Source organism: Nannobrachium achirus (assembly GCF_963921795.1).
Source record: "Nannobrachium achirus genome assembly, chromosome: 9".
In the NCBI taxonomy this organism is placed as follows: Eukaryota; Metazoa; Chordata; class Actinopteri; order Myctophiformes; family Myctophidae; genus Nannobrachium; species Nannobrachium achirus.
The window spans coordinates 59,234,662-59,255,677 of NC_137818.1; the positions used below are offsets into that span (position 1 = coordinate 59,234,662).

General features: G+C 44.5%; 1 protein-coding gene across 1 annotated transcript in view; it reads left to right on the plus strand.

Moving 5' to 3' along the window:
* Positions 1-17,439, plus strand: part of camta1a (calmodulin binding transcription activator 1a) — a gene marked incomplete at both ends in the record, with an annotated part of 432,050 nt that extends 414,611 nt beyond the window's left edge. The window contains 7 exons of the mRNA XM_080734049.1: positions 5,455-5,701; positions 6,876-6,947; positions 8,125-8,145; positions 8,880-9,079; positions 12,217-12,291; positions 13,149-13,179; positions 17,407-17,439. Of these exons, the coding sequence (XP_080590175.1) occupies positions 5,455-5,701; positions 6,876-6,947; positions 8,125-8,145; positions 8,880-9,079; positions 12,217-12,291; positions 13,149-13,179; positions 17,407-17,439 (679 nt within the window). The remainder of the gene's footprint in view (positions 1-5,454; positions 5,702-6,875; positions 6,948-8,124; positions 8,146-8,879; positions 9,080-12,216; positions 12,292-13,148; positions 13,180-17,406) is intronic.
* Positions 17,440-21,016: the final 3,577 nt, after the last annotated feature.

Here is a 21,016-nt window from a genome sequence, read left to right on the forward strand (position 1 = left end):
GCTGAGGTCAGACCAGAGCTCTGCTCAGCATGTATAAGATTTGAAAATACTTTTGAATTCCACTTCATTCCACAGAGTTCAGAGCATTCAGTTTTCTTACTCAGTGTCACGAGAGAAAGAGATAGAAAACATAGGGAGTCAGAAAGAGGCTAAATAAATTGTCCATTACCCAACAGCCAACTACCTAAAACTCTGTTTGCAGTCCATGTATAGATTCGGATTTGATGATGAACCGCCACTTCAGGGAGGAGTGTGGTCACAATCCTCCCAGACTAAGTTCTGATTGTACATACTCCAGATCTAAGTCGAGCCATGACGACCTCTATTCCCAAATGTCCATAAATGGACATATCCCCTCTGAATCGTGCCAGCAAATCACCAGAATTGTAACCAGCCAGGAACAAGGAGAAAAAGACAAACCAAAATCTTACAGTCATCAAAGATGTATCAAAACTGTAACTCAACCAGGAGAAGTGAACACACATCAGCTGACTTATACAGGGAAGAAAACTCACATCTGTAAACAGTGTGACAAGAGTTTCAGTCAGTTGTGTGACCTAAAGAAACATCAGCGTATCCACACTGGAGAAAAACCTTTTCACTGTAAAGAGTGTGGCAAGAGTTTCACTGAATTAGGTCCCCTGAAGAGACACCTGTATATCCACACTGGAGAAAAACGTTTCCAGTGTAAAGAGTGTGACAAGGCTTTTTGTCAGTCAGGTGATCTTAAGATTCACCAGCGCATCCACACAGGAGAAAAACCTTTCCACTGTAAACAGTGTGACAAGAACTTTAGTGTGTTAAGTAATCTGAAGACACACCAGCGTATCCACACTGGAGAAAAACCTTTTCACTGTAAAGAGTGTGACAAGAGTTTCAGTCGGTTAGATCACCTGATGATTCACCTGCGTATCCACACTGGGGAAACACCGTTCTATTGTAAACAGTGTGACAAGGCTTTTAGTCGGTCAGATAAACTTAAGATTCACCAGCGCATCCACACAGGAGAAAAACCTTTCCACTGTAAGCAGTGTGACAAGAACTTTAGTGTGTTAAGTAATCTGAAGAGACACCAGCGTATCCACACTGGAGAAAAACCTTTTCACATTAACTCTTTTACTGCCACAGAATTGAACAAAAAGCTCAATCCACTGCCAGCTAAATTGAGAATTGTCGCTCATCTTTGAAGGCCTACTGGAGAAATTTGGTTTCGACTATAAAGACAACAATTATATGGCAACGAAGAATAGAATGTCTACTTTGCAACAGAAAAAGATTTCGAGTTTTTATCTTGTTCTGTTCATTAGCTAGAAGCTGCAGAATGTGGCCTAAAAACAGCTCTTTGAGAACATAAAGCTGAGAAAAATGCATTTTTGTGAAGAATACATTTTCAGGCAGAAATCTCTCTTTAGCCTTTTATTGTTGGCTTCAGTAACATCACACCTATGATCAGTGGTTGTTTACAAACAAATTCAAAAAAATAAAAACAAGAAAAAGTGTCTTTTTACACACTTTTAGTGTGTAAGAGAAGTAAGAGCAGTAGTAAGAGCAGTGCAGAACATTGACACAGTGACATGAGCTTCAGCCTGAATCCTGCTTCAGCTTTCAGGGTTCTCTTTATCTCACTGTGACACTACTGTGACACTACATGTCTACAGTACAGAGTGTATATGTGTGTGTGCGTGCGTGCGTGCGTGCGTGCGTGCGTGTGTGTCATTCAGCCTGCACAGGGCCTGGGGCTCCATTCTGTTTCACTCCAGCCAGGCTCCTCCGGAAGGGCTCCACCGGGTCTGCTGAACTCGTACACGAGCCCATGGTCGATCTGTAAATTATACAAATACATAATTACTATAAAATACATGAAAAATAGTACACCTTCAAGCTCACAACGCGTCACAGCAGAATGCGTGGAGGTTGGGGGCCTACTATTTTCATCAAAAGGCCGTTTTAGAAATGTCAACCCCTGCCTCTCTAACATTCTATGCACTTCCTGCTTACCACACAAATATATATATATATATATATATATATATATATATATATATATAGTAATTATGTAAAAACAGCATTCATGGTCTGGAGAGGGCACTTTTTACAGATGGATAAAAGGGCAGGGGCTCAAGCCCCCTTTGATGTCTATGTGAGCATGTGCATGGTGCTAAGTCTGATTTACAGAAAAAAGTTTGTTTTTCCACGATGTGGAAATGAAGAAGTAGGCTCATCATCATCGTCGACTCATCATCTAAAATCATAGCCAGGAAAATATCAAATAGTTTATATCTAAACAAATCAATTTACAATTTTGACATTTAGCAAATGACTTACAATAAGTTCATATATAACATAAAATGCAGTTATAGTAAATAGTTACCATGCATTTACTGTCACAGTGAAATTCCCTTTATACCCTGTATACCTATATAAAATGTCACAATGCAACATAGCTCTGTTTACACAAAGCTGTACTCCCTCCAACTGTATATATGTTCCCCATTTTCAACAGTTTTTATTTGTAACACTTGCTTTGGCAATGTAAACGTATGTTTTCTCATGCCAATAAAGCTCCTTTGAATTGAACTGAAAAGCTACATCATCAGCTACTGATGATGATGATGATGATGATGACGATAAAAAGAAACCTCTCCCTCTCTCTCACACACACACGCATCGTACGCACGCACACACAAACTAAGCCAATAAATCCTAAATTCCCATCAAATAATCCTAGTAGGCTGTGCAGTGCACGTACACTACACGCGGTACGTGCACGCGCGTGATAGGAACTCCACGTGTGTCCTGAGTAGCGACAAAAACAAACCAAGCACGTGGATCCTAACTGCTTGGATCAAGTTACTGATCCGGTCCGGATACGGAAACATTTCTTGCATGTATGTGTACGTGTAAATAGCCGGATGCAGTAGGCGGGCTCTAGACCGGATCCCAATGTCGGAGTGGCAACACGTCGCAATGGAAAACCGTTACCCTATCTCACTGATCACTGACCATCCCCCCATCCCAGGCTTCCAGTTCCACACGGATGCTCTGTTATCACACAGTATACAACTATATACAGTATACAACTATACAATACATACATGCACTGGATTGGAAGTCTTACTTTGGACAGTAGAATCGTGGCCTCTGTTCTCCGAGGGGTCTCTACGCGGAAGCCATTCTTCATTGGCCAAATCGCCCAGTTCGTCTGTCTCTTCGCGGCGGTGGCGGCGGTACATGGGTCTCTGCTGCTGCGGCGATGTGAGCCCCCGGGCGGGGGGATCCATCCTACACGGGGGTCGAGCTCCGTCGGGATCGGTTTCCACAATATCACGAGGCTCTTGATCCACTTCTGGACCCCGGTTCTTCGCGACTGGCACCATCTTCAATCTTTTTATCTTCAATACCAACGGCTACAGTGATCTTTTTCTCTTCTTCATCATCATCATCATCATGATCATCATCACGACCACCACCACCATTCGTGGGCGCTGCCTGGTCCTGAGTCACCAACGCGGGTAGGTTTGTAATCCTAATTCTAACAAAGTTTGTTTCTATCCGTGGATCTGCTCTGCTGCTGGCTGCTGCTCCGGCCAGGGGGGGAGGGTCGCACTTCGGCGGAATGATACCAGCAAGTTGAGGCTGAGTTGGCCTAATACATCTCAATATTCTAGTACTGCTAAATACTACTACCTACTACAATTACTATACTACTAATACTATAAAACAACTGATTTCCGACAAAATGATCGCTTTTACCAACGTTTCTCTCTCTCTTTCTCTACTAACAGCCCGATGCATAAAACAATATAGTCCCTCAAGGCTGCTAGCAGCTAGCAGTGGCGTCAGTTCAGAACAAGCTAAGGTATGGCAACATGACTGGTGTCTGGTGAAGACACCAGTCATGTTGCCATACCTTAGCAACAGGCACGATGAAAAGTACATTTTTATTATTTCCCCCTGTCAAGGTATGGCAGCTGCATACCCCTGCCATACCCAATTGACGCCCCTGGCAGCTAGGCAGGCGCAGAGTCGCTCTGGGCAGGCGGAGCCAGGACAGTCTGTTTACTTTTTTTTTTTATGAATGGTTTCCGGCTGTCCTCAAAACGACACCACGACCAATTATGCATTCAAAAGTTGCGCAAGGACGTCTTTTATCATAATCCATAAAAAACATCAAACGAACGAACGGCCGTATTGGCCCTACTCGACCTCAAGAATTGGGGCGAACAGGAACGTTCAAAGCAGTATAAGAGTTAAAGAGTGAGAACCACCGTCTGCACAAAGGGGGGGGGGGGGGGGGGGGGGAAACGAATGTGGTCACACTCAAATACAGTATGGCTGTAGACTGATAAACGCAGGTTGTGCACGCCATCCTGTTTTGTGCAGCCAGTGCAGCCCAGTGTGAAGTGAGCGGTGCTTTTTCATTAAGGACCATATAATGTCAACCAAAAAAAAAAGGTAAATCCAGCTATCAGTTTAGTTAATACTAGAAGCTCGGGCGGCCGAGCGTCTAGTCGGCAACCTGGCTAACTCGGGAACGATGTAAATAGGGAATGGATGCCCCGCCCTTTAATGCAAACCCCTTTATACCTGTTGTCATAGGACCCGTTTTGACCATCTGTTTGCCTGTGTCCATTTATGCCCATATATGGAGATATCTGGACCCGTTTTGAACATCTGTTTGCCTGTGTCCATTTATGCCCATATATGGAGATCTCTGTATCTGCCTGACGGTTGGCCAAGCGTCTAGTCGAGGACCGACCTACTCGGGAAAGATGTAAATAGGGAATGAATGCCCCAAATCCATTATACCTGTTGTCATAGGACCTGTTTTGACCATCTGTTTGCCTGTGTCCATTTATGCCCATATATGGAGATATCTGTATCTGTCTATATGCGTCCATTTTATGCCCATATATGGACGGTGCCGGTTCCGGAAAACCCTGATGTCAGACATCAGGTCCGCATACGGAGAATCTGAACCTTTCGCACCAGTTCCGGAAAATCGCGTATTGGGTCGGGTTCGAGGCCGGGCACTGCACTACCTGCTGCGGCGGGGAATGCGCGTGCCGAATTTGAAGCTCTCAAGAGTTAAAGATCAAAAAAAAATCGGAACCAGGTAGATTTTTCATTGTGAATAAACGCATGAACTTATATACGTAAATGAGGCATCTTTGCATTTCCCTGTTCCCTATCCACCACGAACCCCGACACATCTCTCTGTTTTTACTATCAGACAGATCGGCCCATCACCCCGTTCACTGATTGGTCGATCTAGACCAGTCAGTCACAGTGATAGGACTTCACCGTGACTGACTATGATGGCCTCCACTTATTTTCTCACTTTAGGTGGATAGCTTATCACCTAAAATTTGCGGTGAATAGGCTCTTCACTTGCAGACTCTGATAAGGGCTTTGGACACGCATAAAGGTCCCGACGTTTTTCTTCCTCCACAGATCTCTGTACAGCGAGCCCCTGACCCCGTCCTCCAACCCCAGCCTCAGTCCGGGGGGGTCCCCGCTGAGAGGCGAAGGCCCCCTGGAGCGGTCCGCCCTGCCCTCGCCGGCGGACTGGAGCGAGTTCATCAACGCCTCCAACAGCAAGGTGGAGCGAGACCTGGCCCAGCTGACTCTGTCGGACCCCGAGCAGAGAGAGTTGTACGAGGCCGCCCGCCTGGTACAAACCGCCTTCCGCAAGTACAAGGTACAGGCCTCAGGGCACCGCGGGTGTCACACGAACACCTCCCACTGTGTGGCGAGGTTACGCCGTGTTAGATTAAAAAGGATTTGAGGGGTTTCGCGTCGCATTAACGACGGACGACATGTGACGCGCAGGGGGGACATCCCGACTGCTTCGTCTGGATGCGCGGTTTGTCTCCTTTTCCGGGAGATATTCCACAAAATGTTCTATCCAACATATTCATATATTATTGCCTCCACCTCTGTCTCTGTTTCTCTCCTTTTTTTATATACAGTTCTGTATATAAATATATACATATATATGTAGCATCTCTGATGAAAACTAATGTATGATGTACTGTGTAAGAAGTTCAAAGTCCTCTGCCCCTGTGGTTTCAGCATGGGAACGATGGCTTGAGCGGAGCATGGCCTGCACTGCCCCCTCCTCCCCTCTACACCCCCCACACCCCCCGCTCCGATTAAAACCGATTAAGCTCACCTCCTTCTCAATCTCTCTCTCTCTCTCTCTCTCTCTCTCTCTCTCTCTCTCTCTCTCTCTCTCTCTCTCTCCCCCTGTGTAAGTCACCTGCGTTGGTTATCCCGCTGCTGCCTTGCCCTTAATTAGCACAACGCACAACACACGCGCACACACGCGCGCGCACACACTGCCAAGTCCCGCGCTCTTGCCCGACCCCCGTGCCTCACCTCGCTACCCCCCCCCCCCCCTGCGGCTCCTTTTAATGAGTTTCCGTGTTATCAAACTGTTCGCTGTCATTCACAATACCTCTTCTTCTTGTTGTTATACCCCTCCTCTGCCGGCTATAGGCTCTTATAGGTGGACGGCTGTCTCTCTCTGTCCCGCTCCCCCCCGCTCCCCCCAGCCCCGGGCCCGGCACACAGCCCAAAGCTGAGAGAGAGAGAGTCACAGCCGCAGTGCAGCAGCAGCAGCAGCCCTGGCCCCCACTTGGCCTCCAGCGAGTGCACTGGAGGAGGTTACGAGGGGGGGCTAAGGGTGGCGGCACCACCTTCCAGGGGTGTCGTCGTGGCGGGTCACGGGGGCCAAACAGGAAGGGTTTCCCGCGGGGAGACCCCGACCCCGACCCCGGGGCCGACAGAGGCTTGTCGTGACCTTTGTGGCAGGAACAACGGCCTCCTATTTGTCACCTCTGACCTCTCAATGCTCTACTCTCCCCCCACAGGGGAGGCCGCTCCGAGAGCAGCAGGAGGTAGCCGCAGCCGTTATTCAGCGCTGCTATAAGAAGTACAAGCAGGTAGGTTGCAGTGGTGTTCGGTACATTTAGTCAAGTACCGTACTTAAGGACAATCTTTTCGTGTTTTTACTTAACTTGATGTTTTTTCAGAACGTTAGACTTCTGCTCCCCTGTGATGTCAGAGGCAATATTGTACTTTTTACTCCACTACAACTTTAGTTACTAGACTTTGCAGATTTGTATTATTAATGCAAAACCCCTATACATCTTGCTGAGGGGGCATGGATAATACTTTTGTACCTTTACTGAAGTAAAAATGTCCAATTCAGGATATTTACTTGGGGAAATCGCGCTCTTTCGAACAACCATCATTTCGACCGGAGGGTTAACGACTCACTCCACGGAGGTTAGGGTTAGGGTGAGGGTTAGAGTCTAGTGTCGAAAAGATGACATGTAGTAACAGGGACACGCTCCCATTTACTTAGTATTTCTACATTGCGCGATTGATACTTTTACTTAAGCAAAACACCTAGTGCTTCTTCAACCACTTATTGAGTTGATCTGAATTTTCAAGTCTAACTTAAAGGGGCCACACCATGCTTTTCCAAATATATATCTTATATAAATATTGGTCCATAGTACGGTTTTATACAGGTTTTATCCTAAACAACCACTCGGATATTGAAATTTCATGTTCTGTCTCTCTCTACTTCCAAGCCGTTTCAGATGCAATACCAAAATGCCCTTTGTTGGCAACGGGGCGCTGTCTTTGTGCTAAAATTGGAACGATACAGAAAATATTAGAGAACCACAATGAGAACCATGTAGATTCAATCGTAATGTTCTCTGTATCGTTCCAATTTTAGTACCACTTTACCTCATGGTTCCACCTAGTCTCAATAGAATACAGCCTCCCAAAGAGTACCGCCTCCTTCTCGAGAGGGCCCAATAGGAAATGAGCCCCCTGTGACATAGCATGTGGCCGATTTCAAAAGAGTACCGTTCAGGCACGCCCATTCAGTTAATGAATGTTTTTTTTTGGGGGGGGGGGGGGGGGGCTGGAAGAGACACTGGGAAGACCAAAAAACAAGAAAAAAATGAAAATGTGAAATTCATGGTGGGGCCCCTTTAACACTCCCTGGAAGTGATCACAAGCTTTTATTTCCCAGCCCAGACTGATCTTATGTTATCCTAGTCCATGATTCACAATCTTTCACTTTCTTTTTCTCTTTACAAGCTAACGTGGATAGCCTTGAAGGTAACACCTTTTCAGTGTCCTAGACCACGCTGCTGAAAGCCTTTATATTTGACCAGACTATACATATCGTCATTGTCGGGTGGAAACCTTGTATGTCCAAAATCGTCTGTTTTGTATTTTTCATTTTTTAAATGATTTAAACTAGTGAAAACAGCCGATCTGCTGTTTTCACTACTTTTGTGCGACTGCCTTGTGTGACAAAGCGGTGCTTTACTTTGCAAAAAACAATTACAAATTTGAAACTTGGAGATACGAGGTTTCTGCCCGACAGTGACGATATACAGTATTGCTATGTTAAAGCACATTGTTTTTGTAATACTACTGGTACACACTTACACACAACCACAAGCACACACACACACACACGCACGCACATTACTCCTGTAGCGTATAAAGCCTCTATCAGAGTCCAGGGTGAAGAGCTATTCATCGCAAATTTTAGGTGTAAAGCTATCCACCTAAAGTGAGAAAATAAGTGGAGGCCATCATAGTAAAAACAAAGTAAAAACAGAGAGATGTGTCGGGACTCGCGGTGGAAAGCTCTTCACCGCGAGTAATGACGTAACGTTGTAGTTTTATGACTCAAAAAGAGTACACCGCGGTGGATAGCTCTTCACTGCGGTACTGACTCTGATAGGGGCTTAAGTGGCACGCGTTTGTGTGTATTCCAGTGCCTGTGAGGGTGACCCCACCGTTTCTCTCTCGTTCTCTCTCTCCGTCTCTCCTTCGGGCAGTATGCACTTTATAAGAAGATGACGCAGGCCGCCATCCTTATCCAGAGTAAGTTCCGTAGCTACCATGAGCAGAAGAAGTTCCAGCAGAGCAGAAGGGCAGCCGTGCTGATCCAGCAATACTACCGCAGCTACAAGGAGTTTGGCAGGCTGAAGCCTCACCGCCACGGGGCTGCCGCTGCCCTGGTGCAACACAAACTGAGGTATACAGACACACACACAGGGACATGCTGGGCCCCTGATTCAGCCCGGGAAAAAGAGTTATAGAGGCCCTCATTGCGCACCATTGAGAGAGATCTCTCTCTATAGCGCTGCTGCTACTCAAAGATTTCAGATCATGACAAGTGACAAGCCAGTGGGCCAATTACATGAGTAATATCTCGTCGTTGTCGGGTGGAAACCTTGTATGTCCAAAACCGTTTGTTTTGTATTTATCATTTAAAAAATGAATTAAACTAGTGAAAACAGCCGATCTACAAGCACACAACGCCTCGCACCGCGAGGCGTTGTGTGCTTGTAGATCTGCTGTTTTCACTGCTTTTGTGCGACAGCCTTGTATGATGAAGCAGGGCTTTGCTTTGCGAAAAAATTTACAAATTTGAAACTTGGAGAAGCGAGTTTTCTGCCCGACAGTGACGATTTACTTTGTTGGCCGCCCAGCCCCCAAAATGGAACGAAGGCCGACATTTTATTTGTATTTTTTTTCCTAATGGTCGGCCTGGACCGGCCGGGAATGAACCGGCCGTTCGGGAGTTGTCCCGCTTTTCCCAATGGCCAGCACGTCCCTGCAACACAGCGGGAGTACGCGCTGCACGGTTCAGAACCGAAAAAAAAAAGAAACTGCTAAAGACAGCAAAGGTGTCTTCGCTGAAAGAAAGTTGTACTGTTTAACCCCGGGGCTTCCAAAAACTTTTTTAAAATGTTAGACCACAGACGCCCCAATTTGAGAGGATTTAGTCTTACCCACTTAAAGCCTACGTGTGTGGCTGTGTGCCTAGTTGGTCCCCCCCGGGCTCTATTTTAGGCCTGCCTCTTGGTGTGCCTCTAAAACCAAATCTCTTTGCCTGAAAATAGTGGATCAGATCAGAGCCATTTTCACCTCAGAAAACCGAATGTGTGTGCGCCCGAAGCACTCCTCGCGATCCACGGGACAAATCAGCGTCAAGTTTCTTGTGCACAATGCCAGTATGCCACAGAAGTACCTCTAGTATTGTTCACAAACTTTTGGAACGTTTGAAAATATTGAACTCAAATTCTGTCCACGTTGACCAAGTTTCCATCGTGCGTTGTGCAGAAGGTGTGCGGCACTTCCGGCATCGCAGCCCGAGTGTGATCTACGAGCTCACAATCGTTGCAACTGCGACGCGACGTGAGCTTGTATGTCAGCTGTTCACCGGATGTGTCCCATACATAATTCTGCAGTAAATTCCCCGCGGAAACAGGTGGATAAAGTAAATTGGTCCCTGATCGAGCTGAAACCTTGCCCAAATTAGAAGTCATACTACATCATCATTGATGACCAACGTCATAGATGGCTGACATCACAGGCTGGCCACATGATGTGCAAGAATCGAGCCATAATACTCTGGTGTGGATCCCTAGATCCACATGATTATTGCGACCGTAGGTTGCTGTTTACTATGAACCCGGCAGATCCTGTCCGTACGTCAATGAGTCAGTCAGTCAGTGAGTGGGTAACGCCTGAGGGCCCTATTATGATCCAGGTCTTATGCTTATTGCCTTAACTTCTTTGCCTTTTTTTACTATTTTGTTTTTGTTTTTTAATTATTTCAAATAGCCGATCTGCAAGTTCACAACGTGCAGATGTAGAATCAGCATTTGAAGTATTTAAAAATGTTTTTCAAAATAGTGAAAAAAAGTAAAGAAGTTAAGGCATAAGGCATAAGACCTGGATCATAATAGGGCCCTAATGTCTAGTATCTACAGCTGACCTGTTGTGACATCACATTGTTGACTCCGTGACCGAGGCAGCTTTTCGCCCTTGGGGCGTCTTAGCTGTTAGGTTTGACAAAAAAAGTTGTTATATTCAATCAATAAATGGTAAATGGTGCATTCATATAGCAAGGCGCTTTACAATGATTGTGAATTACATTGACACACACATCTATACACTGGTGATGGCGGAGGAAACCATGCAACCCCTACAACCCCACCCGTTCACTCAGATCAGCCAACACAGGGATGCTGACAGAACCCACACTAAAAGCCCCCACTCATCCTAGACAATTTGCCCTCCTGGCCCCCAAACTGTGGAATAAACTCCCTGTCGCACTTAGAACTACAGACTCACTCCCTATAGCTTCCACCGTGGACTGAAGACTCACCTCTTCAGACTTTACCTAAACCCATAGCACTACTGTAACACTCCCCTTCCCTCAATGACCATACATGAAGATAGCATTGTTTAGATTTAGAAGTGTTTTACTGATTAGGTGCGTGGTCTACCTATGTTATTGTTTTTTTTTCTCTAGATTGATATTCCTATGCATTTGTTACATTGTTTATTGTTGTTAATGTACTGACATATTATCTTGCTTAACAGTTTTACTGCCAGATGTTTTATTTATTTATTGGGTCTTTTTGCCAGCAAAAAGCGGCTTACCTTTGCGATGTTATAGTAGATAGATAGACGTTTTTTTTTTTTTTTTTTTTTTTACTTTTTTGATTGCGCAACATGCACTTTGGCGGACCTGGCAGCAGAGGGTGGTGTCATGCAAGAATTAATGTGAATTTGGCCGTTCTGAGTTGCCATCCATTGAGACCAGTCTCTCGCCACAAAGCCACAGGGCCAGAGAAATCAACAAGGAAGTGAATTGGTCTCCGTTGATGTTATCGCATAATGGATTTTTTAGAGCATCATTGCGGCAGATGTGTTCACTGTACACGGCGGCGCGATCAGCTTACGGACATCACAAGGTAAACGAACGAACGGCCGTATTGGCGACGAGCGACGTTCAGAATTGGGGCGAACGGTAACGTCCGTAGCAGTAAAACAGTTAATATAGTGATGTGTATTATCTGTATTGTAAGTCGCTTTGGATTAAAAGCATCTGCTAAATGCCTAAACTGTAACTGTAAGGCACCAACGTGCTCATTGCGAGCAATTAGGGGTTCAGAGTGTTGCTCCAGGACGCTTCGACACTAACTCTGGGGGAGCCCGACATCGAACTGGGAACCCTCCAGTTGCCAAGCGGCCACTCTAACCGCTGAGCCACTGCCGCCAATGCATTAATCGATGACCAAACTATTGTTACAAAATCAAAACACAGATAAACCACCCGGACGCTGAAATACTGTTCTCCATCTTTTCTGTCCGCAGAAGCACTCTGCTCACTAAGAGGCAGGATCAAGCTGCCAGGAAGATTATGAGATTTCTACGTCGCTGTCGCCACAGGTAGACACACACACACACACACACACACACACACACACACACACACACACACACACACACACACACACACACACACAGGCACGTGCACACATAGACATGAAAGGGGGATTGAGCAACTGCCCTTTTAACAGTCTGTAAAAAGTCTTCTCTCCAGACCATGAATGCCAGTTTTTTACTATGGTGAAAGAAATGCAAATGCCCCCCTTTCCATGCCATACCTGAAGGCAGCATTCAAGAGAATTGCCTTGTCCAAACTCTCCTGAACTTGAATGCAGCATCTTATGTTGAAAAGAATTGCCTCACTGTGTAGAAATTCATGCTGTTACGCCACATGTCCAGTATTGCCTCTTTTATGCTTAGTTTAGTGTGGTATCAAGTAGGAAAATAGCCAACCTCCAAGCTGAGTTTGGAGGTGTGCTATGATCCAAAAGGACCTTTTAGAAATGTCAGCCCCCTGCCTCTCTAACATTCTCTGCACGTCCCTGCACACACACACTACGACAGAACTTCATAATGCGACTCTCAATTGAATTGCATTCTCTGCCAACATTGATCAATGGTCTTAGAAAGCAGAAACACTCACATCTCTAAACAAATCCACAATAACAGTCTTCCCTTGAACTGTTTGTCATTTATCTGTGAGATAAAAAGGCTTGGACGGGTCACTCGTCTCCACGACTGCAGAGTCAGATCCCCCCCTACCCCCTCCTCCCTCTCCTGTCAGTATCTGGCCCCTAAGTGTGTCCTCGACCCCCCCCCCCCCCCCCCCCCCCCCAAGCCCCTCTCCCCCCTCCCCCCACAGTGCCCTATCATGTGCTAATAGCTGTCTGTTATTGTTTTGCTGTTTAATGCCAAAGCCCATTGGTGGACCATAGACTGTTCAAGCGGGTGAGTGGCAGCCTCAGCAACTCACCCATCGTGCTTCTCTCTCTCTCTCTCTCTCTCTCTCTCTCTCTCTCTCTCTCTCTCCCCTCTCTCTCTCCCCCTCTCTCTCTCACTCTCTTCCCCCCCCTCTCTCTATCTCTCTCTGCTCTCTCTCTTTCCTTCTCCATCACTGTTGCTTGATGCCTGCTTGCATGATGGCTGCCGACTGGAGCCACAGGGTGGTTTTGAGGCCGCCTTCCGATTTTAGAGCAGAACTTTAATCTTTAAAACCAAAACTAACCTCTCTGCTTATGAATGACATGACTGCCACACTTAACTGGCTCTTTTCTCTCCCTCTCTCTCTCTTTGTCTCTCTCTCTCTCTCTCTCTCTCTCTCTCTCTCTCTCTCTCTCTCTGTCTGTCATGGGCGTCAATTGGGTATGGCAGGGGTATGCAGCTGCCATACCCTGGGTCCAGGGGGGGAAAATAAAAGTTACTTTTAAATATAAATCCATGAATGTCTCTTTGTCTATCTGCGCTGGTTATTATGTTGTTAAGTTACAGTAAAATAACTACAAATGCTAAATTTAACATAATGGTCACTTTAACGAGCTATTATAATTGTATTCTCCATACTTGTTTTCTCCCCATCTTGACAAAATGGTATATTCCCAGGTTCCGCAGGTCAGCTGCACAGGTGCAATGCATTATTGTTAATTGTGGCACATTTACTAACATGCCAAGTTTAGCTGCACTTGAACAATCCTTCCAGGCTGCCATATCCAGCCCATTATTATTTTATTATTATTATTATTATTTTTTTAGACATTGTGAAAATAGCCGATCTACATGCTCACAACGCCTCGCAGCGTGAGGCGTTGTGAGCATGTAGATCTGCTATTTTCCACAATAGAACCGTGTTATCCAAAATGTAATGCCTCTTTTCCATGAGGACTCCCATCTTTGCCATACCCTAGCTTTTGCTGAACTGACGCACTGCTGTCTCGCTCTCTCTCTCTCTCTCTCTGTCTTTCTCTCTCTCTCTCTCTCTCTCTCTCTCTCTCTCTCTCTCTCTCTCTCTCTCTCTCTCTCTCTCCCTCTCTGTCCTCGGAAATGTTTTTTCAGTTTCCTTTCCGTTTGTTTGTTTCCGTTTTGTTTTTGTGTGAGTATGAAGATGCCGATTCGAGAGAACCGCAGACGGTTCTTTGTGTCACATCATGTTTTTTATTCTGTTGCATGACAAAGTGGTGACGAACTGGGGCCTTGCTGTTCTACTCTTCAGGCATGCTAATGGGCCGGCTGCTGTCCGTCTATCTGTCTGACCGGCTGGCTGTGTGTCCCGTTTTCTAGCCGCCTCAACAGACTGGGTTTTCCTTGTGTGCTATCAAGCGATTGTTAGCGTGGATGTTAGGCGCACTGTAAACGTGCCGGTTCGAACTGTGTGTCGCAATCGAAACACAAACCGTAGAAGTGACGCAGGTTTTTATCAACGCAAGTTCAGAACAGCAGAACTGCAAACCTGTCGTTATTAGAACACGTTATGGAACGTAAGTGTTGTATCTTTATGTTGTTGCTGCTACTCCATGTAAACTCTGCTTCTTCCTCAAGGAGAAAAGCCTGGTAAAGAACTTACGGTCGAAAGTGTCCTATACGGCAGGACTTGTATGTACTTAAACAGATCTGAACAGCATCAACGTAACTTCCTTGGGCGGTACCTCCGCTTAGACCCTTTCACTAGCACTCTAAAGCCCCTTTTCCACAGACCGAACACCACACTACTCCACACCACACCTCCCACTTGTGCCAGGTTTTCCACTACAAGGACCTGTGTAGAGTGGTGTGAAACTCGTACTAAACATGGTACTAAAAATTATCCATTCTAGAGTATGTCTGAGCTAGCCAAACAGGGCCAAACACTTCATAATGACTGATCACTCACTGACTTTACATTTAGACCACCAGATATAGTTGTAATACATGAATAATAGATTCTATTGTTTATAAACCACTATTATAATCTATTATAATTATCATAGTAATACATTAATACTTTATAGTGTATTATAATCACAGTTATAATCCATTATAGTGTATTTTAATTCAGGATAGTTGTAATACAAATTTATATTGTATTATAATCACAGTTTCTTACCGATAGGGGTACCTTTGTGTAATGGAAAATGTAGATATTTTTATGTGGTGCGGTGTGGTGTAGTGTGGTGTAGTGTAGTGTGGTGCTAAAGCTGCAGTCGAAAATGGGCTTAAACGCGTCCGGGGTGGTTATCACGCTGAAACCGATGTAGGTTACTGTGCTTTCGGGGCATGTTTTGGGACGGTTTCTCCTGTAAGCACCTCTGCCGTCTTGACGGCGGGCAGGTTCCTCTCGGAGACCGTCTGCGATGTAGGTTACAGTGCCGCGATGTAGCATGTAGGTCACCATCGAAAAGCAAGCGATAGAATCCCCCCTCCCTGCCTAACCCCACTGGGAGCGTTGGAGCTGAGCTGCAATGGATTCACTCCTCCAGGGAACTCGAAAAGGAAGCAGCGCACACACACACACACACACACACACACACACACACACACACACACACACACACACACACACACACACACACACACACACACACACACACACACACACACACACACACACACTGTACTCTAGGGACTGTGCAAACCATTCACTCTCTCTCTCTCTGTCTGTCTGTCTGTCTGTCTGTCTGTCTGTCTGTCTGTCTGTCTGTCTGTCTGTCTGTCTCTCAGTCTCTCTCTCTTTCTCTCTCTCTCTCTCTCTCTGCCACACACACACACACACACACATAGGGTTGTCACAATTATTACATAATCGTCTAATCTCAATTATCTTACCTATAATTATTTTGTCGTAATCGTCATAATGTTGAAAAAAAATCATATTTTCAAACAATTTCAAAATAGTGGAAATAGCAGATCTACAAGCTCACAACGCGTCGCTCACGTTGTGAACTTTTAGATCGACTATTTCTACTATCAATGTTCTTTTTCAAGTATAAAGTTGTCAAATAAGTAGTTTCTTTGTATATTTAGGTTATATTTCATATGTGCCATGTGCAACTTCAAAGCCTACAAGCCATTACAGGAATGTAATTGTCAATGACAGAAACACAATTAAAACCTTAATCGCAATTATTTGAGTGACAATTAATCGTCATGTAAAATGTCATAATCGTGACTACACACACACATTTCATGACAGTATTTACATGGGTAGTATGGTTCCGTCCATCACACATTGTGATATAGTGGATATAGTCGTTGTTGAGTGGAAACCTCGTATCTCCAAGTTTCAAATGTGTACGTTCTTTCGCAAAGTAAAGCCCTGCTTTATCATACAAGGCCGTCACACAAAAGTAGTGCATGCAGACTAAAGGCAGGCCGACTGCGTTTGGCTCAAGCATAGTTTGGAAACCTTCCTCTGCTCTATAATAGCTTGCCAAACCAAGGCCCACTTTGGTCTTCGTTTTCTTTTGTAGAGTGCCAAACAATGCATATTATATGCCGTCGAACATTGCAGATGGATAATCCAAGCTATAAACCTCCCCTCCAGCCTAGAGCGGCGTGTCAGCCAAGCAAATATGCTCTGAATGTCTTGGGAACAGGCCTATTTTCCTTTTCCCGCCGGTTGAACGCGGCGAGAGCGGCATTAAGTACCTGTCGCAAACTTTTAGCTGTCTTTTCTTTTGAGGCGTCATATTTAGATGGCACCATTTGGCAACAATGCAGTTGTTTTTATTTGGATTTCTCAGAACATTGTATTGGTGGAATGTAGCTGTCATCAGCCTAATAACCTACTTACTGTATAATGCGGTTGGTAGTTGGCACTGTCTTCAAATTGATTTAGCTGATCAGCGTTGGTTATTATGGGGCTGGTTCCTCGCCCTGATCCTTGTATGTATCGGTCGCCGTATATGAACATGAAGTATCTTTTTTACTTCATCTATCAGTGTGGTAAAGTTCTAACAAACCTTGACAAAACATTTTCTCCGCAGGCCAGCTCACGTCCCTGATAACCTGAGCTGTCTTGATTGGCTCCCCCATCACCTGCTGATGTTGAATGGTGCTGATGCTGGCGTCGTCGCGGTGACGAGCTTGTCGGTTGTTGTTGTTGTTGTTGTTGTTGTTGTCTTGTTTGTCTGTTTGTTTTCATGGTCGTCCGAGGGAGGTCGGCGTTTCCCTACTCACGTCGCGCCTTGTCTTTCTGTGTTTCAGAGTCAAAGAATTGAAAAGGGCCAGGGCACATGAGACCCCTCCGAAGAGCCCCCTTGCAATGTGACATCACTCTCCTCCTGACTCCTCCTCCTCCTTTTCTTTTTTCCGTTTGTTACCCGAGACATTTTACAAGAGAATTGAGAAGAAAAAAAAACCTGAAATAAAACAAAAAGGACAACGACAAAACGTCAAACGAAAACACTGCGATGATGATTCGTCCTCCAGGCGGTGTTAACTGGTTCTATCGTTACATGTACAACAGCATTTTTTCTTTACGTTATCCTTTTCTTCCCACTGACTTGATTTCAGTTGGAGAGTTTGGCAACTATGGGACGATAAACAATGGGGGGGGGGGGGGGGGGGGGGGGGGCGGGTTTGGGGGCGGAAGGGGGGGGGGGATCCAGGACATTGGCTTCATGGCATTTTTTGCACTTTTTCATGGACCGCTTTGTGTTTTTTTTGTGTGTGTGCCGTACGGTCATTGTGTCGCGTCCGGGAGGTTTCGGAAGGGAAGAAAGAGGGTGCGCGTGGGACTCTTGTCCCACACGGAGGATCTCACAAGGCAGACAGACAGACAGAGGACGTCAGAAGACAGAGGAACCATACAGAAACACTTTGAGCTCTTAAACGAAAACCGGGGGGGCCCGGTCAACTAAGTACTACTGGTACTTTAGGGTTTAAGTGGTTTTAATTGTATTTCATACTTTTTTTGTTTTGTTTTTTACGTGACTTAATTGATTCATGTTTAGAGGGGAATCTTTACCAAATGTTATCGGTAATCCACTGATCCATAATTGCACACATCCCGACTCGTGTCCACCTGCCACAGACGAGCGCAACGCGATTGCTCCGTCCACGGCTCCGCCCCTTTGTCCGAATGGGCGGAGCTACATATGAATGTAGGCAGGGTTTGACGTATAAGCGGAAACAAAGGCGGGCTGCGTCTTTTTTCTTTTCTCGCCGGCATTTCTTAGGATATGTTATTTACCATTTGTATTCTTACTTTATTACTTGAATTTCTTACCAACATATAAATTGTTGACCCGTATCTTCAGAATTCTGCGCTGTTAAATTTCACCACAGCAAAAAAAATAAAAAAACTAAAACGAACACGTGACGAATCTTGCCAAAACTCTTTGCCTGTGTGCTTATCAGTCTGCCGGCCTCTGTCTAACCCTAACCCGAGTCACTCCCTCTAATGAATTAACGTATCACCACATCGTCCTCTGTCCTTCATTTTCGTTTTGTTTAATTTTTTTGATCATTTCATTCGATTGCTCCTCTGGAACCTACCTAGGGGGAGGAAAAGTTGCCTCTTTTGTGTTGTATTGATTATTGATTACGGTCATGAAGGTTATTGCTGTTCTTTTTAAACGAACTTCAGAGCCTCTGAGGGCTTTTGAGGACGATCACATACATTGCCTTGACGTCTTAGAGATTCTTTGAGGGGTCACTAAGCTAGTCCCAAAATAGGGGTTTGACAAATCCATATTTTTGACAATTGAGCGGTTTCTGTATATAAAGAAGGCTGAAAGTACGTGGGAGAATAAATAAAAAATGAAAAAAATATAAAAAATAAAAAACATTTACCCAAAGGGGATTGTATTTTAGAAATATATTATTTTATTCATTAAAAGGGGTCAAAAACAGGTACAAGACAAAAACAGAATATTTGTATAGTTTTGTTTGAATGCCTAAGAAGTATGGTTGTATTGTTTGTATATAGTGTAAATACCTGGGATTAAAATGAGCTATGTGCATGAAAAACATGAACAGAGTCAAAAAGAGAAAAACAACGACAAAACAGTAGTGGCTATGCTCTGTAAAATGATTAAAACTATTTCACTATAAGAGTATTTTATTTTATTTTGATTGTTCTTGAGAAGAACATTTTGCTAAAGCATGACCTTATTGCAATATGAAAAAGAAAAAAAACAACTAAACAAACAAACCAACATACTGTAGAGTTAGGACAAAATCTGCAAAATTATCTTAAAAACAAAACAAAACAAAAAAACAAGTATGGTTATGTTTACATTTTTCTTTTGGGCTACCAAGAATCTTTTGCCAATGGTGCCAAGTAATGTGAATGCTACTACTGCTTAACAAGAGAAATTAAGTTTTTATTCTTCTTTTCTTTTTGCCGAACAAATAATCATACAGTGGAAATTTCAAACTAGCTTTGAAGACCATTTCGCCTGATTCGTACTTGGTGACCCGCCATGGTGTGCATCGGAAAAACAGCAGATCGACAAGCTCACGACGTGGCGCGGTGCGACACGTTGTGAGCTTATATATCGGCGATTTTCGGCGCGCGACACCGGGCGGTAACTCATTTACGAACGAGGCTTTAGACCACAGTTGGCCCGAGGATCACACAACACGTTGCAGAGAGGGAAATATTTATACAATAAACTAAACGGAAACAAAAACCAAACATTGAAGTCTCTCATGTCTCCTACATTCTCATAGAGAACCCGGAACATTCTTCTGCCATCGCCGAATTTATGCTTTATTTTATGACTTGACTGAACATGGAATGTTTGATGTGTCAATGAGACAGTTTTGTATGATTTTCTCGAAGATTGTAAATGGCAGCCTTGGCCATGGTGACCCCATAAAACTCTTTAAAAGGTCTTTGCCCTTGCTTGTTAAATGTACTGTAGGAGCAGACCAACAGATAAATGTTCTTCTTCAAACATGTTGCAACAAGTATTGGATTTATCACTTGGGTTTGTTTTCACTTACCTAAACGTCTTACTGTATTGTCCATTTCCTAACACGTTATGGACCAATAGCAAACTCCTTTGGTCAAGGCTGTCAGGGTCTGTAAGGACCTTGTAATCCATGTAAAAAAGAATAAAGATGATGGGCAGCGTACACGAGTGACAGCTAAACTAAACATTCTCAAAAGCAAGTTTTCAAACAATCTAGCGCAGGGTTGTCAAACTCATTTCGGAGAGTGGGCCGCATTGGACGAAAGGTGTCTTGGTGAGGGCCGCATCCAATTGCGGATGTGCGCTCAGGTACTTTTACTTACAGAGCTGTAATTGGCTTTGTCTCAGTCACTGCTACAATATATGACTTAAGTTTATTGTTTATTATTAAGAAGAATAAGTACTTTAATTATTTACTTTAAATATTGGAAGTACAGTTATAGGCTACAATAAATTTGGTATGAGAGGTAAAAAAAAGTATGCTATTTTTTGTTAAAAAAGACACAATCTATTTGAAATTTGAATTTGGGGGAGGGGGTAAGGAGAGGCATTTTGACTTGCCTAACTTGAAACTCATGTTCCGGGCCGCAAATGGCCCACGGTCGCACGTTTGACAACCCTGATATAGCGGGTAATTTAGACTGCTTCGATTTTTTCTCTGCAAAACTATGATGCTTGTTTTAATGCTCCATTGTACGGCGGTTTATAAATTAGGCTAGGCTTAAATGCGGTTTCATCTCATTGCGAATCTTTGGTCTGAACTAGGATTAGGGTGCTAAAATGATTTTGTCCAACGGGAAAGTATAGAACTTGTCACTCTTGTCAGGATCAGTGAGCCAAAGTTCAGCAAGTGGTTTAAATCATGTAAATGTATGGAAAATAGTGCACATATT